Below are 23,691 nucleotides of genomic sequence, written 5' to 3' on the forward strand. Positions count from 1 at the left end.
TCTACTATTATTCTGACATTTCACATTCTTAAAATAAAGTGGTGATCCTAACTGACCTAAAACAGGGAATTTTTACTAGGATTAAATGTCAGGAATTGTGAAAAACTGAGTTTAAATGTATTTGGCTAAGGTGTATGTAAACCTCCAACTTCAACTGTATATATTTATTCGGCAGAAAGTAGCTTCATTTTCATCAGAAGTGCAACGCTATTTGGCTAGCAGCCACACAAGTAAATGAACTTACAATAAAAAAGCAAGGTATTTTTTGCAAAAACTATGCATGCCTAATGTTTATCATCAAAAGAATGTAGCCAGCTACATTTCCTAATCTAATGTTTTGCTTTAACTTAATCTTGTATTTTACGAGAGAAAATTAGCTACACAGTCAAAACACGGTCAGCTGAATTCTCATCTGAGGGGAGAAGTGCAACTGAAGCCAAAAATGAGTCTTGATGTGGAGTAGAAATTACAATAAGCATTTTTGATCTGCATTTACAAAACAGTAAGATTTTTTATGCCTTTTAATACAATTTTTTACGTGAAAAAAAAACAAAACCTGGCATTGCGCACAAATTTTGGTTCCATAATGCAATTAGCGGGTAAACACCATTGTGAGCCGTTTAATGTGAGAGTAAAATATCAGTCAGAAATGTATAAAGAGGGGAGATCTAAATATGCAACAAGCATTGGTTGCTAATACGACTAGAATTGTGCCTTTGGCAACKAGACAATGAAAGTTGATTTGAAAACCAACAGAACATGAGAGAAAAAGGCTTCTGGTTTCAATGGCATATGGAAGTCTTTATAAAATAATTGCCTGCAGGTTTGGTTAGATTTTGGCTAGGCTACTTTGAAGCAAGTTAAGACATGCCTTAATATGCAATAAAACGTTCAGGTTTCAAACAATTAAGCATTGGTTTTTAAAATGCATACTGCCTCCGACTCATTACAAAGTAGTGTATGACGCCTAGTTGCCTATGCACTTGAATGGCGAATGGGAAGCGCGCTACTGGTAGGGATGTCAAATGTTCACTCTGCTGCATAGATCCTATGGACACTCTAGTCTAGAGCACCTGGTTAAATTGTGCTTAGGAACATTTTTTACATCTCTAAATGGTTAAACTAATGACAAATGTGATTATTGAAAAATTGTGAGTTTGCTTCATTTACTATCATCTTAAATTAAGATGAATTATTTTTGCCATATCTAATTAACAGATAATCTGTCAGGCAGAGAAAGCGTACAGCTCTCAAACAGCTGGTTGTTGCGTGGAGCAGCTTACAGAAGACCAAATCACCGGTAGGAGTAGGAAAGATGTTCCAAATTATGACGTCTACCAGTAAATGCTAAGGCAAGAATAGGTATGCAAACCAGATATCTGAAAAGTTCCAAGTCTTGGTTGAATATTTGGAATGCGCAATTCAGTTATTGTCCTAGAAAAGTCATTGAAGTCAAGGTAGCCGATTTATAAGTTCTACGGCTCTAATATAAACATTCTGCCATTTCATTTCTGATCTGCTTGAGAGATGTAGGTGCTTTAGTTTGTTTCCCGCAGTTGAAATGTTGTTGCGGTAAAACCCGTGTGAGGTTATATTATGAGCAAAACAATATTGAAATGTTGTCTTCAACTTGGTTTTCAATACAAAGCGCTGCATAACAAAGGACACCCGGCTTTTGGTCGCTTTCTTGCTTTAATGTTACAATAACATCTTAAAATGGCGAGACTGACTTGCTACCACAGACAGGACTTCATGAGTGTGTTTGTGTCTGGAGCATGTCTGGAGAATGGAGCATATTTAGTCAGGCAATGCACACATTGACATTTTAGAATGTAAAAATGTGAATGCCATTGGGTAGGCCTATTAAAAAGAGCATTATTCTTACATTTACATTTATTCTTAGTGTTGATGCAGATTTTTTTGCATACATTTTGGGGGAGTTCTCTTCTCTATAGTCTATTAAAATTGAGTGCTTGAAAAATTATTTGAAAGTCCTTGAATTTGACTTGACAATGTCTGTATCAACCCTGTATAGGCTACTTGTTCATTGTGCAAATGTTATTGAAATTATGCACGCATTATTCGCTTTCCTGTCAGAGCTTGATCCAGGCCAGTATGTTTGTTTTTCTCCCCTCCATTCGGGCCAGTAGCTTTCAGTTGGCACTGGCCCGGTGTGCCACTGGTAAATTTACCTGAACGTCGAGCCCTGTGGGCCTGTATGCCTACCATTTTGTGTAGCCATTAGCGATGTTAATGACAGCCTGTCTTCAAGTAGACGGAAAGGAAATTAAAAAGGTAACGACAAAGTAGTTTATGCCTACCTTGCAGAATAATGATTATTTGCATCAATCCAGTGGCCATTTGTTTAGAAAAATCCATCCAATCCATCCAATCCATCCATCACTACACTACAGAAACACTGCTCACCAAACTGGCTGGCGTGCATCTGAATTAAACAGTTTATTTTCTTTGCTGTTACAGTAAATCTATCCAAATTAGGTTTGGGCAGTATACCAAGGATTTAGAAGTAGCCACAGGATGGTTTTTCCAATACCATTGAAACTACAGTATTTCTGAAATTTTGTAGCTATTTAAGTAAATACCTGCAGTCAACTTGTGCAATGTGTTAGGAGATAAAGCAGATTGCTGTCACATTATGTTACATTATGAAGCTTAAGTAGTTCCCCTGAACAGTTGAGCCAGTCGCGTGTTTGTAAATAGCACAACAAGAGAAAGCAGGTCCAGCTGTGTATTGACTGGGTTCTCGGTTTATATTGAAAGTCAGTGTTTTTTTGCTTCAATAGAGTGACCAGGGACATGCAACTATAGTTATCCTTCACAGAAAATACATTTGAGTATCACATTTGGCCGAAAATAGCTTATGTTATATCAGATAACAGAAGCTCAACGCTATTTGGCTAGCAGCCAGAGTAAATTAACTTACAATGAAAAAAGGTATTTTTTGCAAAAGTGATGCATGGCCATCATATTTCTAATGTTTAGGCCTATCATAGAAAGAATGTAGCCAGCTACATTTGCTAATGTTTTGCTTAAAGTTTCTTGCATTTTACTGGAGAAAAATAGGCTGGCTACACTGAGAAAAGTACAAGCGAAAAGTAGCTACACAACAGTCAGAGCGCTGTCTGCTGACAGACTGCCCATTTGTGAATTCTCAGAGTTTAAAAGCGCAACCAAAGCACAAAATTTGTTTGATGCCGAGCAGAAATTACAACAAGAAGCATTTTATATCTTCATTTTCAAAACACAGCAAGCTTTTTCTTTTTTCCCGCCCAGAACTCCGCGTTAACACGGTTTAACACTGCTATCTAAGTAAGTAAGTGGCTGAATGAATAAGGCATCATATTGTGTTCAATTTCTAACATGTTTGTTAAGTCAAAGCCCTTTGGATGAGTTATTTGTACAGCTGCCACTGACTTGATTTCCTTGTGTTTTTTTGGGGGGGGGGGGGTTGCCTCTCAGCTCATATGATCCTCCCCCATCTTCTCTGAGCAAAGCAGGCAGGCCCGTTGCCCTAGCGACTTCAGACTCCACACATACACGGCGTGTAGACATGCTGCTGGAGAGCCAGTAATGCTCTTCCTTCTGACAGGCATGTCAAAACTTCATTTGCACAATGCCTCTCGTTCATTTCCGCTTGTAAAATGTCCAAACTCACCAAAAATGACATGACATTCGGTAGCTCCTACCTACACTGAACAAAAATATAAACTCAACATGCAGCAACTTTAAAGATGCAGTTTATAAGGAAATAATTTAAATATAGCACTAATCTATTGATTTCACAACATAAGTTAAAAATAAAAAAAAGTAGGGCGTGGAGCAGAAAACCAGTCAGTATCTGGTGTGACCACAATTTGCCTCATGCACCATGACACATTTCCTTCGCATATAGTTGTTCACGCTGTTRATTGTGGCCTGTGGAATGTTGTCCCACTCCTCAATGGCTGTGCGAAGTTGGTGGATATTGTCTGGAACACACCGTCGTAAACGATTCACCCAGAGCATCCCATGAATGGCACGACAGTAGGCCTCAGGATTGTCACGGTATCTCTGTGCATTCAAATTGCCATCGACAAAATGCAATTGTGTTCATTATCTGTAGCTTATGCCTGATCATACCATAACTCCACCGCGGGGTACTCTATTCCCAACATTGACATCAGTAAACCGCTTGCCCACACATTACAAGTGGTCTGCGGTTGTGAGGCCGGTTGGACGTACTGTCAAATTCTCTAAATTACGTTGGAGGCGGCTTACAGTAGAGAAATTAACATTGCATTTTTTGACAACAGCTCTGGTGGACATTCCTGCAGTGAGCATACCAATTGCACGCTCCCTCAAAACTTGAGACATCTGTGGCATGGCAAATTTTAGAGTGGCCTGTGAAATGATCATGCTGTTTAATCAGCTTCTTGATCTTGGCAAAGGATAAAAACTAACAGGGATGCAAACAAATTTCTGCTCAAAATTTGAGCTAAATAAACTTTGTGCATATGGAACATTTCTAGAATMTTTTATTTCAACTCATGAAACATGGGACTAACACTTTACATGTTGTTTATATTTTAATTCAGTGTATACATGTATAACTTTATGAGCTGGATTGCCTGTCTCTGCAATTCATTTATTTTCGCCATGGAAATTTGCTATGCCGTATGCTAATTTCTGGGGGGGGAGGGGGGGTTGGTGCACCCTTGTGTACTAAGCCAGTCATACAGTAAATCCCGGGGTGCGAGGAGGACAGTATGACAATGTGAAAATCTGAATACCGCCCAACCCTAATCCAAATCAATGTAAGAACACAATGGCATGCCAATTTAAAAGAATGCTAGTCATTATTAGCCTGGTTTAGTATGAAATGCAGGCACATTATGGGACACAGGCCAGGTTAACATCAATTATTATTTTTAAATATATACAAAAATTGGTGCGACCAAGTGTGCTGGTGCCACCAACTGKAACGTGTCAAAAGTTAGTGTAGAACCCTGGAAACACTTGAATCAAATGCAACAATTCAAAATGTAGCTAGCGGTCTTCTACAAATTGTCCTCTAACCAGTAACATACACATTATTCCTAGATTCCATGTGGTTTTTGAGTGGTGTTCATTTTAAAACAGGACGTGCAACCGTTTTTGTGACCACTGTATGAAAATGCAACATTCCTAAATGTATCAGATTTTTCTGCAGGTTGTCCTCTAACTAGTGATGAAAAAATATCTCCACTTTCCATGTGGTGTTTGAATAGTGGTAGTTTCATAACGGTTATCTGTGCGGTTGTCATTCTGCTGCACAAAAATGTACAAATATCAACAGGTAGTGTTTACCCAGCTTTAAATTCAATATTGACGCAATTCACATGTGACAAACACTTGCACAATATGGCCGAGCCTAGCCGAACCACAGACTGAATGGCAAACACTTCCAGCTGATCACCTAAACGGGTTTCCCTGCCTACTGGATACAAAGTAGAAAGCCAGACAAAGTTTGTGGAACGTAAAGTAAGCGTGGCAAAWTGCAACATAACATTGTGGCAAGTTCTTCCAACAAAGACAAACTTTGTAACAGACTCGTGACACTCAATTGGAAACGTTCAAATAATTTACTGCACTGAAAGCTGCTCGGTTATTTAATGTGCTTCAAAGTGTGGGCAGCTTGCCAAAAAAAGGTTCAGTCCTCTTCTTTTGCTGCATTCCTGACAACTAGCAGTAGCCTGGGCTAAATGTAGGCTACTGTACATCAGAAGCTAGCACGCAAACTAAACTGAGAACTTTTATGCCAGCTCCTTTTCATAGCCATGCTCAAAATAGTTTACATGAGTTCGCGTCCTACTCCGTAGGTTCTACGGAGGTTCTTGTTGCGTTGCCAGATTAATGTGCAGTTTTGTTCCAGTCAAAACAACAAGCTGCCTCCTAACTAATGAGTCATGTTAGCAGATTGTTCACCAACTAATAAACTAAAATAGCTAGCTCGCGAGCTAACATTTAGCTTAGGTAAATTATCTTACCTGTATCAACATTCGCTCCTCTCTGCACCAATACGTTTATAGAGACGCACTCCAGGGTGAAAAGTCCCCTATCGAAACCGCGAAACTAACTTTAAACGAGGGTCCATTATAAACGTTGCTACAGACTCTTAAGTAAACTTTTTCTTTTGTGTCTTCCTCCGCTTTTTTTTCTTCGTACGCTTGCTTCCTTCGTTATGCCATGTTGTCTGTACTGTCAGCATGCGCGCATGCTTGATGATGACGCGCAAAGGGTACCCGCCCTCCGGCCGTGAGAAAGAAAACAACATCTGAGATTGATTTTGTTTACAGATAAGCAGTGTTTACATTTTTCTTGTCTATCTGATATCTGTGTGGTCAGAAAGAAAATGTGAAGCCTAGGCCTACCAGTTTACTTGATTTAAATATGGCGCTAGGCCTACTGACCCACTTTCAGCGAAAGTCATTGAAAGCATGTAGGTCTGCCTAATACATTTTACTGGCAAGTGGCAACAATGACCTTTTATTCAATTGTGTATTCTGCATGTCAAGGACTTCTGTGTTGTTATAGTATGAATACAGTAGGCCAATTCATATTAGGCTATAACAACTACACAGAGAAGTACTTGACATGCATTAGTCCATCTTTGACACATATTACACATCTACACCCTTATCTGAAAAATAAGAAAAGCTTAATCCCTGCATGTTTGTGCATTCCGCTCTGATCATACAGTATATTGAAATGGAATCATGAATGGATGAGAAGGATAACTTATTAACAATAAGCCCAGTGAATAGAACGACTAAATTACAATTAAGTAATAGCCTACTCTAACATATTTTGCAAGGCCAATGCATATTTCTTGACATTGCAAAACTGCAATAAACAACTTTTGCTTGCTATCTCTCTTTATTAGGGAGGCATTGGCAAAGACCAACCACCAGAGGTCAGGATAAATCAAGGTAGCACTTGCTCTAAAAAAATTGTAGTTTAGGCCTATGGCAAGGCTACTGAAAAACTCCAAATAAAGTTGCAATATTATCTCACTGCAATTTACTGTAGCCTACAGTGGTGGCTTGACATTTTAAATTATATACAGCCTGACAATGGCCACACACAAACACACACAGAGAGAGAGAGAGAGAGAGAGAGAGAATGGCGCCGGAGGGGATGGCTGCTTTACGGGCTCCTAACCAATTGTGATATTTTTTGTGTTTTTCACATTGTTTGTAACTTATTTTGTACATAATGTTGATGCTACTGTCTCTTATGACTGAAAAGAGCTTCTGGTTATCAGAACAGCGATTACTCACCTCAAAAAAGAAGTCTTCCGCGAAGGATATAATGTTTGCATGAAGAAAATAAGGAAATACAGGGGGCGAAGATCAGGGTGCCTTGTGAGATTCTTTCGGCAACTGGGTTACCCGCCTCTACCATCCGTTCTATTGGCCAATGTGCAATCACTGGAGAATAAACTGGATGAGCTCCATTTGAGACTATCCTACCAACGGACATTAAAAACTCTAATATCTTATGTTTCACCAAGTTGTGGCTGAACGACGCTGCGGATCATATACAGTTGGCTGGGTTTTCCATGCATCAGCAGGACAGAACAGCTACGTCCGGTAAGACGAGAGGTCATTGCCCTGCTGGAAGGTAAACCTTCGTCCCGGTCTCAAATCTCTGGAAGACTGAAACAGGTTTCCCTCAAGTACAGTGGCTTGCGAAAGTATTCACCCCTCTTGGAATTCTTCCTATTTTGTTGCCTTACAACCTGGAATTAAAATAGATTTTGGGGGGGGGTGGTATCATTTGATTTACACAACATGCCTACCACTTTGAAGATGCAAAATATTTTTTCTTGTGAAACAAACAAGAAATATGACAAAAACCCAGAAAACTAGAGCGTGCATAACTATTCGCTCAACTTTTCCAGGAACTTTTCCAGCAATTACAGCTGAAAGTCTCTTGGGGTATGTCTCTATAAGCTTGGCAAATCTAGCCACTGGGATTTTTGCCCATTCTTCAAGGCAAAACTGCTCCAGCTCCTTCAAGTTAGATGGGTTCCGCTGGTGTACAGCAGTCTTTAAGTCATACCACAGATTCTCAATTGGATTGAGGTCTGGGCTTTGACTAGGCCATTCCAAGACATTTAAATGTCTCCCCTTAAACCACTCGAGTGTTGCTTTAGCAGTATGCTTAGGGTCATTGTCCTGCTGGAAGGCGAACCTCCGTCCCAGTCTCAAACCTCTGGAAGACTGAAACAGGTTTCCCTCAAGAATTTCCCTGTGTTTAGCACCATCCATCATTCCTTCAATTCTGACCAGTTTCGCAGTCACTGCCGAGGAAAAACATCGCCACAGCATGACGCTGCCACCTTCATGCTTCACTGTGGGGATGGTATTTACATTTACATTTAAGTCATTTAGCAGACGCTCTTATCCAGAGCGACTTACAAATTGGTGCATTCAACTTATGATATCCAGTGGAACAACCACTTTACAATAGTGCATCTAACTCTTTTAGGGGGGGGGGTTAGAAGGATTACTTTATCCTATCCTAGGTATTCCTTAAAGAGGTGGGGTTTCAGGTGTCTCCGGAAGGTGGTGATTGACTCCGCTGACCTGGCGTCGTGAGGGAGTTTTTTCCACCATTGGGGTGCCAGAGCAGCGAACAGTTTTGACTGGGCTGAGCGGGAACTGTACTTCCTCAGAGGTAGGGAGGCGAGCAGGCCAGAGGTGGATGAACGCAGTGCCCTTGTTTGGGTGTAGGCCTGATCAGAGCCTGAAGGTACGGAGGTGCCGTTCCCCTCACAGCTCCGTAGGCAAGCACCATGGTCTTGTAGCGGATGCGAGCTTCAACTGGAAGCCAGGGAGAGCGGAGGAGCGGGTGGACGTGAGAGAACTTGGGAAAGTTGAACACCAGACGGGCTGCGGCGTTCTGGATGAGTTGTAGGGTTTAATGGCACAGGCAGGGAGCCCAGCCAACAGCGAGTTGCAGTAATCCAGACGGGAGATGACAAGTGCCTGGATTAGGACCTGCGCCGCTCCTGCGTGAGGCAGGGTCGTACTCTGCGAATGTTGTAGAGCATGAACCTACAGGAACGGGTCACCGCCTTGATGTTAGTTGAGAACGACAGGGTGTTGTCCAGGATCACGCCAAGGTTCTTAGCACTCTGGGAGGAGGACACAATGGAGTTGTCAACCGTGATGGCATGATCATGTATTCTCGGGGTGATGAGAGGTGTTGGGTTTGCAGCAGACATAGCTTTTTCCTTGATGGCCAAAAAGCTCAATTTTAGTATCATCTGACCAGAGTACCTTCTTTCATATGTTTGAAAAGTCTCCCAAATGCCTTTTGGCAAACACCAAACATGTTTGCTTATTTTTTTCTTTAAACAATGGATTTTTTTCTGGCCTCTCTTATGTAAAGCCCAGCTCTGTGGAGTGTACGGCTTAAAGTGGTCCTATGGACAGATACTCCAATCTCCACTGCAGAGATTTGCAGCTCTTTCAGGGTTCTCTTTGGTCTCTTTGTTGCCTCTTTGATTAATGCCCTCCTTGCCTGGTACGTGGGTTTTGGTGGGTGGCCCCCCCTTGGCAGGTTTGTTGTGGTGCCATATTCTTTCCATTTTTTAATAATGGATTTAATGGTGCTCCGTGGGATGTTCAAAGTTTCAGATATTTTTTTATAACCCAACCCTGATCTGTACTTCTCCACAACTTTGTCCCTGACTTGTTTGGAGAGCTCCTTGGTCTTCATGGTGCCACTTGCTTGGTGGTGCCCCTTGCTTAGTGGTGCCCCTTGCTTAATGGTGTTGCAGACTCTGGGGCCTTTCAGAACATGTGTATATATACTGAGATCATGTGACAGATCATGTGACACTTAGATTGCACAGAGGTGGACTTTATTTAACTAATTAGGTGACTTCTGAAGGTAATTGGTTGCACCAGATATTATATAGGCGCTTCATAGCAAAGGGGGTGAATGTTTTGAAACAAGTTATTTTTTAAATTTCACTTCACCAATTTGGACTATTTTGTGTATGTCCATTACATGAATTCCAATAAAAGTCCATTTAAATTACAGTTTGTAATGAAACAAAATAGGAAAAGCGCCAAGGGGGATGAATACTTTTGCAAGGCACTGTATGTCTATTTGTGAATAACAGCTGGTGCGCAATGTCTAATACTAAGTTAGTCTCTAGGTATTGCTCGCATGAGGTAGAGAACCTCATGATAAACTGTAGACCATACCAAGACTTTTCATCTGTGTTTTTTGTTGCCGTCTATTTACCACCACAGACCGACGCTGGCACTAAGACCGCACTCAATGAGTTGTATAAGCCCTTAAGCAAACAAGAAAATGCTCATCCAGAAGCGGCGCTCCTAGTGGCCCGGAGACTTTAATGCAGGCAACTTAAATCCCCTTTACCTAATTTCTACCAGATTGTGTCACATGTGAAGCCAGAGGGAAAAGAACTCTAGCCCACCTTTACTCCACATACAGAGATGCGTACAAAGCTCTCCYTCACCCTCCATTAGGAAAATCTGACCATAATTCTATCCTCCTGATTCCTGCTTACAAGCAAAACTAAAGCAGGAAATACCAGTGACTCGCTCAATATGGAAGTGGTCAGATGACACGAATGCTATGCTACAGGACTGGTTTGCTAGCACAGACTGGAATATGTTCTGCGATTCATCCAATGGCATTGAGGAGTATACCCCCTCAGTCACCGGMTTAATCAATAAGTGCATCGAGGACGTCGTCCCCACAGTGACCGTATGTACATATCCCAACCAGAAGCCATGGATTACAGGCAACATCCGCACTTGAAGGCTGCCGCTTTCAAGGAGCGGGACACTAATCTGGACACTTATAAGAAATACCGCTATGTCCTCAGAAGAACCATCAAACAGGCAAAGCGTCAATACAGGACTAACAATGAATCCTACTACACTGGCTCTGACGGTCGTCGGATGTGGCAGGGCTTGCAAACTATTGCGGACTACAAAGGGAAACCCAGCCGCGAGCTGCCCAGTGACGCGAGCCTACCAGATGGGCTAAATGCCTTTTATGCTCGCTTCGAGGCAAGCAACACTGAAGCATGCATGAGAGCACCAGCTGTTCCAGACAACTGTGTGATCACGCTCTCCGTAGCCTATGTGAGCAAGACCTTTTTAACAGGTCAACATTCACAAGGCCGTGGGGCCAGACAGATTACCAGGACGTGTACTCAGAGCATGCGCACACCAACTGGCAAGTTACTTCACTGACATTTTCAACCTCTCCCTGACCGAGTCTGTATACCTCCATGTTTCAAGCAGACCACCATAGTCCCTGTAACCAGGAAGTCGAAGGTAACCTGCCTAAATTACTACCGGCCCGTAGCACTCACTTTGGTAGCCATGAGGTGCTTTGAAAGACTGGTCATGGCTCACATCAACACCATCTTCCCGGAAACCCTAGACCCACTCCAATTCGCTTACCGCCCCAACAGATCCACAGATGAATGCAATCTCAATCGCACTCCACATTGCCCTTTCCCATCAGGACAAAAGGAACACCTATGTGAGAATGCTGTTCATTGACTACAGCTCAGCATTCAACACCATAGTGCTCACAAAGCTCATCACTAAGCTAAGGACCCTGGGACTAAACACCTCCCTCTGCAACTGGATCCTGGACTTCCTGACGGGCCACCCCCAGGTGATAAGAGTAGGCTACAACACAACTGCCACACTTATCCTCAACACGGGGGCACCACAGGGGTGTGTGTTTAGTCTCTTCCTGCACTCCATGTTCACCCACGACTCAAACACCATAATTAAGTTTACTGACGACACAACAGTGGTAGGCCTGATGACCGACAGCGATGAGACAGCCTATAGGGAGGAGGTCAGAGACCTGGCAGAGTGGTGCCAGGACAACAACCTCCCTCAACGTGAGTGAGACAAAAGAGATGATTGTGGACTACAGGAAAAGGAGGGCCGAACACGCCCCCATTCACATCGACGGGGCTGTAGTGGAGCKGGTTGAGAGTTTCAAGTTCCTTGGTGTACACATCACCAACAAACTATCATGGTCCAAACACACCAAGAAAGTTGTGAAGAGGGCATGACAACAACACCTTTTCCCCCTCAGGAGACTGAAAAGATTTGCCATGGGTCCCCAGATCCTCAAAAAGTTCCTGCCATCCAGGACCTATATACTAGGCGGTGTCAGAGAAAGACCCTGCACATTGACTCTGTACCGGTAACCCCTGAAAATAACCTAATTATCGTTATTTTTTGTGTTACTTCATTTATTTATTATACTTTAGTTTATTTTGTATTTATTTTCTTAACTCTATTTTCTTACAACGGCATTGTTGGTTAAGGGCTTGTAAATAAGCATTTCACGGTAAGGTTTAAACCTATTGTATTTGGCGCATGTGACAAATAACATTTGATTTGATATACAGAGACAGAGACAGAGAGACCAGTTTGCAAATCTCCAACAGGTGGCATGATTGTATCATCTATGAATGTATATTGTCGGTATGGCTTCAATTGGTGGAAAGTCCAGAAGGGCGGAGTCATTTTGTGTCGGGAAGCTTTGTCGTGAGAGATGGGCACCGCTCCTTAGCAACGGGCTGTCTGCAATGCTGAAGAGTGGCGAGATTTTGCCTCATTTCTCTAAGCCGACGGGACAGGTGCAGGCTAAGCCTCTGTCTTCACTTTTAGTAAGATTGCCAGATATAAGACAAATAAAAATTAAAGACTTGGAGATCAAAAAGCGGATCACACTGAAAGGAATTCCTATTTTTCTTGCATATCTATGAATATTGGAGCTGGAGGGCACTGAAGAGCGCATAACTCGTGTTTATTGAACACAATAAAAGGAAGGAACCTTGCGGTCCGGGAGTTATCCAGTTTTTCATGAAAATGAAATAACTATAAACTACGGTTTATAAAGAAATAGGCGTCACATACTGTACCCAAAGCTCAACATTTAATGGAGGCTGATTTGTTGAAAGAACAAGCTGCAAGCCAAAACAAAAGGTTTTGCAATTATTTTGGATAGAGCACAAAGGTGTGTAGCCTATTGGGAACCTTATAAAACTACAATGTATTTTTATTCGAAGCATTTTTACAGTATTGTGACAAGTTTATTGGCCTAAAGGCTGCTTTAATCCTTATTTTTGAAAGGTTCGTTTCAATGCAATGTATTCTGATAATTCTATCATTTAAATGGTTCTGTCTTTTTTTGTTGTTGCAGATCATAGACAATACAAGGACTGGCTAAGGAGTGTTTTATTGAAGAAAACCCCATGATGATTTTGACTTTTATTTAGTCCCAGCATTAGTCCATTATTTTATCATTGAATTGACAGAAGTCCGCTAAGTCAGTGCAGTGGTGCTTTATCCCCCCTGCAAAAAGAAAGACATGAGTTGCTTCTGTGCGCCCCAGGAAGAGTTTTATTGTGAAGTTTTACTGTTGGATGAAACCAAATTGACGTTAACCACTCAACAACAAGGAATAAAGGTAAGAGGAGATCCCTTTACACGCGCTCGTCTGTCTGTCAGGTTAGGCGGTTGACAGGTAGCCATCCTTTAATAAGCGGTCTGTCGTCACACGCGCGGTGAGGCTTGTCAAGAATCTGTWCTTCTACTTTGACTGAAGTATGCAGTTGTTGGAATCTGATATCTGTGTTTTTGACTCATTTCTAAATGTATCAACAAGTACAATGTGTCGTTTATTAACAGAAAGCCCAAAGCTACAGGTTACCTGACCATGAAGGTGTCTCTTGAGGATACATTTGGCTATTGGTAGCTGACCAGGAGCCTAAAAAGTAGCCCAGGCTTCTACTGTAATTTGCTGTGAACTCTCTGTGAAACAAAATACAGGCCCCAAGGGCTGTAAAGAAACATGGTGAGTATCTTAGTATCTTAGTCTCGATGACTTTATTTCTGGTCATGAATTAAATCTGAAATTATGCTTCAGGGGATTTCCATCCAAACAAAAGCATGAGAATGACACAGTTGAAATCCTGAAACTTGATGACAACCAACCAGTGCCAGTTTTCTAGTTTAACTTTGTTACATGTCTGTACAGTATTTGACTTATATCAGCCTACTGGGCCACATTCTCTTTGTGATGCTCATTTGGATCTTCATAATGTTTTTATAACACATGGTATGTTAAATCTACAAGTCCACCACAACACACAGTCATAAAAAATGCATCAAGAAAACACCCAGAGCATGCCTTACATTGTTTGGGGGTCTAAGTGGAAAACAAAGACTTGAATGTATCAATATCAGTTGTAAGTATCTTCTCTGCTTTCTTCACCTTGGGGCACAGTGTAAACCAAGACTTCATGATGATAGATTCAATACTGCGATGCAACTTCAGTTTCAGGAATGTCTGTTAGGAGAGCTCACTGTCTGTCATTCTACAGGGGGTGGAGGGGGGGGGGACCACTCCATGACTGCTATTCAATGACTGTTATGATGCTATAGGTATTATGTACCATTTCCTCTTGACTAGCTTCATAAAATAATTCCAACCCAGAGCGGGTCAGACTGGGAGTGAATATAGGTTTAGTTTATGGGCTGGATATAATCTCTGAAGACGAAACCCAGGTCTGTCTGTGTGTCAAAGGGCCAGAGGCAGATAATTATGTTCTGATGACTGCTGGGGCTAAACTGCATCTGGTTGCTTGGCCTCACCTTGCCCTTTGACGCTCATACCTTTATTTCCCTATTATAATGCTCCAAATATAAACCCTTCATAGCATATAAACCCTTCATAGTCCATAGCTTTTAATCTATCTTAAAAAGCCCTTTATTTAAATAGGAGAGAAGGCCTAACCGTTGGGCACCTGTTACAGTAGTAGGTGTGTTTTGCTGGTTATTTTGTGGAAAGCGACTCCTAAAATGGTGCATTTGGAAATAGAGAGACCCTCTAACTGATTTTTAGTTGCCATGCCACCACCCACCACTCAGACCCACTCTCTGCAACCCCCCTCTCTCCTCAAGATGGCCCCACATGATACTCTGGCGCCCTATCCCTCTTGGCTTGGCTTTACTCTCCCTGTCTGTGCTCCRCTAGTGACTCGTCCATTGGAGAGATCAGGTTGCTCATCCTCTTTTAATTGTTAATGTGAGAGGCTGTCCAGGTGGGCATGGTGAATAGTGCAGCATCAGCTGTGTATTATGCATTATTGTCGTTTTGTGTACAGTATGCGTGTTATATGTATTTTCTCCTTTATGGCTCTAGCGTAAGTTAGTGAAGCTGCTGTGGTGAGCTTTTGAATGAATGGTTTCTGACTGTACTGATCCAGCAGAGTAGGATTATAATCCTGGTATTGTCAGTGGTTAGATTAAAAACACCAGCTCTACTGCAGTGGAGCTTAGCCCTGGGTTGGTTCTATGAATATTATTATATAATTTATTGGGCTCTAGGATTCATCTGATCCCAGCATAAGAATTTGTAACAAAAGTCAAGTTTTGTAGTTGGTTCTCACCAACTTTTTTTTGTACTACACAAAAATATGTATACTAAACAAAGTACAGAGGGACTCTGGAAGTGAAGCTGGCACTAATCCTATTCATGCTGCTCTCTGTTACTGTTGAAGTTCGGCTTTACGTTCAGCAGTGTGGCATGACATACACCTGTATTCCCCTGGCCCCTGACACTACTGTGACTGAAAACCACATGAGTGAGAGACCAGACAAAGACAATGAAAGGGTTTGAGTTAAAAGGCCTTGGTCCGAAAGAAAGAGATGGAATGCGGGGAAGAACAAAGTGTGCGTTTGGGCGACACATTTTTCCAGAGGGATGCTCATGGAGGGAGGCACTTTGTCTGTCAGTCAGTCAGGTTTTTCTGATTTATTCTTTCCCTTCAGAAAAAGAGCCCAAGAGAGCTGCGAAGGAAATGCTGTTTAGTTGACCTCCACACCCATGTCCCCAAGGTGTTGCGCAACACCACTCCAGTTGTCACTCTGGTGTGTTGTCACCCATCTCAAGATCTCCCATTTAGGCTGTTTATTTTATGCTGCTCTCAGCTGTAAATAAATAAGAAAAAAGAGACTTGAAAGGGTTCATAATGTGAACAGAAGTTCCCTAGCCTATATTAATGGGCCTTCCTGCTGCACCTGCAATTATATTCTAATATTATGTATTATTTATCACGTTTGTCAAAGTTTTTATGCTTGGCTGCTGGGAGCACATTCGTGTCTGAAAAGCGGGGCTAGGTGGGCAGAGATGCATTTGGCTCCTGTAAGCCCGATCCAGTCTTTGCTATATGCTGTATTAAACAGCACCGAGCCTCTTACACAAAGGCTTCATTGAGTTTGGCCCAGGGGCTGTGTTGGATTTAGTGTGAGGTACAGAACTGCTACCACAACAAAGTAGAGCAGTCCCAACGACAGCGGCCGCTGACCCTGAAGGCCACGTCTGTTTTCTCTGGCCATGGCTAGAGAGAGATGCTCCAACCTCTTTAGCTTTCTGGATAATAGTTCACGAAAACAGGGCAGCTTTTTGGGAACAGTTAGCCGTTAGCTGCTTCCTTCCTTGTCGTCATTCAGAATGTCTTTGTTCTCCAACTTCCCACTAAATACAATGAACATGGTGTTTTTTTTGTACAACAGGTCATCCCCTAAGGTTGTCACAAAGAATAGGCAGCATTTCATGTCAGTGTACCTATAAAGTTCTTCCCGACTCATGCCAGGAGAGAGGGTTTGGGTACATCRGGGTAACACTGCAGCTGTGTGACATGTTGATTTGCTTGATATGCTTGGCTCAAGGCGAAGTTTTTCCATTGTGAAATTAGAAATACATAAAAATTCCTGTGTGTGCGGAATGTGTCAATTCCGTTGTGTTTTTAGAGCTCGGTACACATTAGATCACATTAGCCTATTTTAGACGGCAAATATTTTTGGACAGTGTCAACCGATAACAAATTCCTCAGCTTTATATCCTCAGAAATTACATTGATATGTAAAATCTGTGAATTCCTGAAAGTGAAAGTCAAAAGCGGGTTGCCATGGAAACATATGACTTTCTAATGAACCTGGTGGCTACTAATGGATCCTCTGGGATCTGCTACTGAAGAGTCAATAGAGAGAGAGAGAGAGAGAGAGAGAGAAAAATCAAACTATTCAATCTGTATTGGCTGTCTTTCTTCTCTCTACACTTTAACTCAGCTCAGGCTGTTTTGTGTGGGGATGCAACATTCACATGTACCTCTTTTGAAACTGGGAAGAATTCTACCCCAGACTGTGTATGACTGTGTGAAATTGGTGTTTGTTTTTTCCCTCGAGACAATCAGTATGTCTTTAGCTAGGTGAATTATAAGTGATTTGTTTAAACACTTAGCTCAGTTCTATCGCCATACAGTAATTTAATGTTGCGGGTAGGCGGAAACAGTCAAAAGCTTGTTCCTCTGTTAGCTGACATCCCACAGCAATAAACACCAAATGTTTGGAGGCACCAGAGCCATATATTACATCCAGAATCGTTAATTGCTACATTGATTCTTAAAGAATACAACTTAGAAATGCTTCATGGACTTAGATCAACTGTTGTACCCCATCTGAATCCAAAATATAAGCTGGTTTTAATACAATGTTTGTAAACAACGTAAATGTCAACAAACTCTGTATTGCCTCAAAACATCATTTTGATATCATGGATGATCAATCCTTGCATCCATAGCTCGATCTATGAATTTGAGAGTGGCTAAAATTTCTCCAGGCCCATCTCTCAGTTTTTACCAAAACAGAGCTGGGGTGTCCACTTTGTTATTGTTTCAATTAAGGATTCAAACTTTAAGAAATATTTGACTCTGGGAAGCACTAGTGTATGGGAAAACTGCTAAAAGGGTTTGTGTTGGTACCTTTGCTTTTAATCACCTCGTCCCTCTCTCCCACCTCCTCTCTCTCTCTGTCTCACTCTGTCTCTCTCGTTCTCTCACACATTCTATATCCCCCCCTTTCTCTCTCTCTCTTTCTCTCCCGTTGGAGACAAGCACAGACGTCCTCCGAGCTTGCCCTCAAAGTAGGGTAGAGCACTGGTGAAACAAACACTTACACCATCTGGATCAAAGGGGGAGTAACAGACGAACACCCCACATCTGTGGCCTATGAAAACACACACACACATTTCCATTACATGATGGAAGTATTTTTGAGGTGGGTTTAGCAGTGTAATGTTTGTTATGAGGCAAAATAATTCTTAGGAGAGGTCATCGTCCACATTCACAACAGTATTGTATATTAGTATATATAATACAGTATATTAGCCTGAATGCTCTTAATAAGGAACCTGTCTTGCCACATACAGTATCTACCTGTTGGACAGAGCAGCCAGGGCCAGGTAGCAGCTCATTGTGTAATTAGGACTGAGTAGTGATCCACCTATTACCACCTAAGGCTGGTAAAACACACACACACACACACACACACACACACACACACACACACACACACACACACACACACACACACACACACACACACACACACACACACACACACNACACACACACACACACACACACACACACACACACACACACACACACACACACACACACACACACACACACACACACACAGGCTCAGCTGTGAATTATTTACTAACACAGTACTGCTAATGGGGCAGGGAACAGTAATAGTCTCATTTGGAATGCTCCGATTTTCCACTCTGGGACTGGCATGTAAGTGTGGTGCCAATAAATAGAATCGGTCTGTTTATTGATTTAGTAGGATACTCTCACTGTTGCCCTCTCAGATTTAAGTCAACCCATTGTAGGCAATAGGCCTGATGAAAAGCCATGCTTACATGATCAGTCTATCCAAAAATCTGTTTACTAATGGTAAGTGATTTGGAGTGTAAACCAACATTGAAAAAAAAACGACTTTGGGGTTCACAGTGTGCGGCTGTGAGTCAACAGCACATCACTAATCAAATAGATATGATAACTTATTAGACACTAGCAGTGTCCACTTACTTCTGCTGGTTGAAAGTGATAATGAACGACAGTAGACTCTCGGCCCTGGAGGAAAAGAGCGTGCACACACACACACACACACACACACACCTTCGCTTGCGTCTTCAGTTTAATTATCACAAGCCCTCTGACATATATTTTGTGAAAGGAGCTATACAAAATGAAACTAATTGCCTGTTGCTAGACTTGCTTGTCACAATCACACACAATTTATTTTTCATTATAACAGGAGAATTAACAGCACGCTGTGTGTGATTGCAATTGCTGTTATGTATCGGACCCCAGGCAGAATAGCTGTCGCTAATGGGGATCCTAATAAAAATCGAATCATAAATTATCACTTTAAATAATTGCGGGTGCCTGCAGATAATCTGATCTGATCGCTTACCATGATAGATTTGTTAAACAACAGATATCGACAGGGCAGGGGGGAGGGGAGCTGTAGTGGGGAGAACCAGTGGCACTGAGGTGTCAGTAGGGTTGCAAAGCTACTTATCATTTACTAAAGTTACCATCGTCTTCAGCAATTTTGGTAATTAACAGAAAATCTATGGCAATCTATCGTAACTTTATACTTGAATAACTTGAAACAAATGTGTTGGTATATAGTATTCATTTGTTATATATGTGTCTGTATTGTCCATGAGTTTCTAGTCGATAGACCATATGGTTCAAGAGAAAATGGCCTAATTAATTAAAAAAGCATCCAATTAACAATGGCATTATTTTCAATTACCTCTGCAACTCATCCAACTATTGACTGCCACCAGTTTGACACCAAAACATTGACAACAAATACATATTGACATAATAAAAGTATACAAAAATATTTAATGCTGAAACCCTCATATTGAACACTAAGTTGATGGTCTATATTTAGGATAATGTTTTAAACTTTGTCATTCTATTTTTTATTTTAAAATCATCTTAACTATTTCATATACACTGCTCAAAAAAATAAAGGGAACACTAAAATCACACATCCTAGATGAAATATTCTTATTAAATACTTTTTTCTTTACATAGTTGAATGTGCTGACAACAAAATCACACAAACATTATCAATGTAAATCAAATTTATCAACCCATGGAGGTCTGGATTTGGAGTCACACTCAAAATTAAAGTGGAAAACCACACTACAGGCTGATCCAACTTTGATGTAATGTCCTTAAAACAAGTCAAAATGAGGCTCGGTAGTGTGTGTGGACTCCACGTGCCTGTATGACCTCCCTACAACGCCTGGGCATGCTCCTGATGAGGTGGCGGATGGTCTCCTGAGGGATCTCCTCCCAGACCTGGACTAAAGCCTCCGCCAACTCCTGGACAGTCTGTGGTGCAACGTGGCGTTGGTGGATGGAGCGAGACATGATGTCCCAGATGTGCTCAATTGGATTCAGGTCTGGGGAACGGGTGGGCCAGTCATAGCATCAATGCCTTCCTCTTGCAGGAACTGCTGACACACTCCAGCCACATGAGGTCTAGCATTGTCTTGCATTAGGAGGAACCCAGGGCCAACCGCACCAGCATATGGTCTCACAAGGGGTCTGAGGATCTCATCTCGGTACCTAATGGCAGTCAGGCTACCTCTGGCGAGCACATGGAGGGCTGCGGCCCCCCAAAGAAATGGCACCCACACAATGACTGACCCACCGCCAAACCGGTCATGCTGGAGGATGTTGCAGGCAGCAAACGTTCTCCACGGCGTCTCCAGACTCTGTCACGTCTGTCACATGTGCTCAGTATGAACCTGCTTTCATCTGTGAAGAGCACAGGGCGCCAGTGGCGAATTTGCCAATCTTGGTGTTCTCTGGCAAATGCCAAACGTCCTGCACGGTGTTGGGCTGTAAGCACAACCCCCACCTGTGGACGTCGGGCCCTCATACCACCTCATGGAGTCTGTTTCTGACCGTTTGAGCAGACACATGCACATTTGTGGCCTGCTGGAGGTCATTTTGCAGGCTCTGGCAGTGCTCCTCCTTGCACAAAGGCGGAGGTAGCGGTCCTGCTGCTGGGTTGTTGCCCTCCTACGGCCTCCTCCACGTCTCCTGATGTACTGGCCTGTCTCCTGGTAGCGCCTCCATGCTCTGGACACTACGCTGACAGACACAGCAAACTTCTTGCCACAACTCGCATTGATGTGCCATCCTGGATGAGCTGCACTACCTGAGCCACTTGTGTGGGTTGTAGACTCCGTCTCATGCTACCACTAGAGTGAAAAGCACCGCCAGCATTCAAAAGTGACCAAAACATCAGCCAGGAAGCATAGGAACTGAGAAGTGGTCTGTGGTCACCACCTGCAGAACCACTCCTTTATTGGGGGCGTCTTGCTAATTGCCTATAATTTCCACCTTTTGTCTATTCCATTTGCACAACAGCATGTGAAATTTATTGTCAATCAGTGTTGCTTCCTAAGTGGACAGTTTGATTTCACAGAAGTGTGATTGACTTGGAGTTATATTGTGTTGTTTAAGTGTTCCCTTTATTTTTTTGAGCAGTGTATTTTACATGTGAAGGCCACACAGAGGGCCATAGATAATTACATACACCTGTGATAATCTGAAGTACCCAGAAGGTCCACTAGATATCTTGTGATAGATTACATAAAATCCTTGAAAGATACCAAAATTCTGGTTTGCAACCCTAGGTGTGAGTGAGCACGTCCTTGCTTAGTCAGCCAAGCAGCCAGGCAGGAGGGTGTGAGCTATGGAGAGAAAGGGAGAGAGATAGAGACAGAGAGAGGAGATATAGTGGGATTTCAGGGGGATGGGAGATGAACAGTTTAATAATCTCTTCATGGCTGCCTGTCTTTAGTCACCCTGAGCAGCGTAATATTTTCTCTGACAGGGCAGGATTAACTCAGATTATATTGTTGTTATACACATACCTTATTTAAACACCTACACATTGCAGGGTTTTCACCAAGGTTTACAATGGAATTCCATGCTGATTTAGCCATAACCTTGGAGTGTTTAATGTGTTATTCGTGAATGGGTAAAATATGGCAAGAGAGGAGGAGGACGTTGTTGATGCTTGTTAAAGTTGTTTTCTGCACCACCTGTCCTCATATTAGTCATGGATCAGCAAATATCATTCAAACACTCCTCCTCACACACACACACACACAACCACACACACAAAAGGATCCAATCTGTAAACTATTCCTGGCCTAAGAAAGACTTATCTTTCCCCCTATGGAGCATGATCTAATAGGTATTTCATAACTAACATGAAAAATGATGCTCTAACCCATGTTTGCTGATGTCATCAACACTGGCCACATGCTGCAAGTGGTTTCTTTCTCCTTTGTCAGAGATTATAAAATACTCTGTATTACAAATGGTTGCTTCCATTTTTCACCTGATTGAAATTTTCAGAACACGGTATTAAAACAACCAGCAAGATTTTAACCACCCGTTACCCTCTATCTACCCCGTCTCTCTCTCTCTCTCTCTCTCTCTCTCTCTCTCTCTCTCTCTCTCTCTCTCTCTCTCTCTCTCTCTCTCTCTCTCTCTCTCTCAAGGGATTTACAGATCAACTTGAACTTTTTACTTTATCTGGCTGTGAGGCCTCATTTTCAAAAACATGTTTAGTGCTTCAGATCAAAATAATCACTTACATAAGGTCTGAGATGTCGTAGGAGCTGAACACACACGCCCTGTCTGTGCTACTGTACCATATAGTGTGTATGTGAAACACTGTAATAGCTTATAAAACATCTCAATGATATACCCCCTGTCAACTTAACTACTTTACACACACCAATTCCCCAGATCATACAATTGTAAAGTCACAGTTGTTATTATGTATTGTGCTTTACTATCTTGCCTGCTGATTAGGGTGGTCGTTATCATCATAATCATCATGAAAAGTCCATTATGTGGTGTTTTCCTCTGCTCTAAAGCTCTAATCTTGTCTTTGACCTTAATCTCCTTGGTGACCACTAGGCAGGACTCAGCATTCAGAACACTACACAATGTGACCACAGTACACTTGTCACTTTCCATTCATTCTCTTCCAGACAGTTTCATTCTGTTCTGTTGCGATCTATTCAGTGGTGTGAGGACAATTCACTCGTGGATTTGTGTGTGTGTGTGTCTGTTTCTGTGTGTATGTGTGTGTATATATGTGTGATCACATACATAAATGACATACATGAGCAGCTGACATCTCTGCAAGCCGAGGTTACTCCTTATTAAACAGAATATGTGCATGGCTTTTAACCCTGCAGTCAGCATGCAGCTATTTTAGGTCTCTCACTTTGGTGTATGTATTTGGCTTGTGCTTTACAAACCTCTGCAGAGCTTGTTTTTGTGTTTTTAGCGAATGTGTATAGCTTTGTGCATTCTGTGTGTTTGGGTCCAAGGTTCTTATGGCCAGTGGGTGTTCCGTTATTATTTAGGCTAGACGGTGTCTCTTTGCGTAACAGTCTGTGTAACTCAGTTATGTGTAACTCTGTGTTGTTGTTTTTGTCGCACTGCTTTGCTTTATCTTGGCYAGGTCRCAGTTGTAAATGAGAACTTGTTCTCAACTGGCCTACCTGGTTAAATAAAGGTGTAAAAAAAAATGGTGTCTAGTGCAGGGATGTCAAACATACGGCGGGGGGTCTAATCCAGCCCGCGGGTGGTTTGAGTAAAAAAAACCTGTAGAATGGATAATGGACCTATATTTATACAGTTTCTTG

The 23,691-nt window shown here is 42.1% G+C and overlaps 2 protein-coding genes across 2 annotated transcripts in view; one reads left to right on the forward strand and one right to left on the reverse strand.

The window, feature by feature from the left end:
* LOC111961302 (APC regulator of WNT signaling pathway) overlaps window positions 1-6,246 on the reverse strand; it is a 56,160-nt gene extending 49,914 nt beyond the window's left edge. The window contains exon 1 of the mRNA XM_023983464.2: window positions 6,027-6,246. The gene's annotated coding sequence lies outside the window, so the exon portion shown is untranslated. The remainder of the gene's footprint in view (window positions 1-6,026) is intronic.
* Window positions 6,247-12,628: 6,382 nt separating this feature from the next.
* LOC111961303 (band 4.1-like protein 4) overlaps window positions 12,629-23,691 on the forward strand; it is a 90,284-nt gene continuing 79,221 nt past the window's right edge. The window contains 2 exon segments of the mRNA XM_023983469.2: window positions 12,629-13,083; window positions 13,270-13,536. Of these exon segments, the coding sequence (XP_023839237.1) occupies window positions 13,438-13,536 (99 nt within the window). The 5' untranslated portion in view covers window positions 12,629-13,083; window positions 13,270-13,437.

Source organism: Salvelinus sp. IW2-2015, linkage group LG4q.1:29, assembly GCF_002910315.2.
Source record: "Salvelinus sp. IW2-2015 linkage group LG4q.1:29, ASM291031v2, whole genome shotgun sequence".
In the NCBI taxonomy this organism is placed as follows: domain Eukaryota; kingdom Metazoa; phylum Chordata; class Actinopteri; order Salmoniformes; family Salmonidae; genus Salvelinus; species Salvelinus sp. IW2-2015.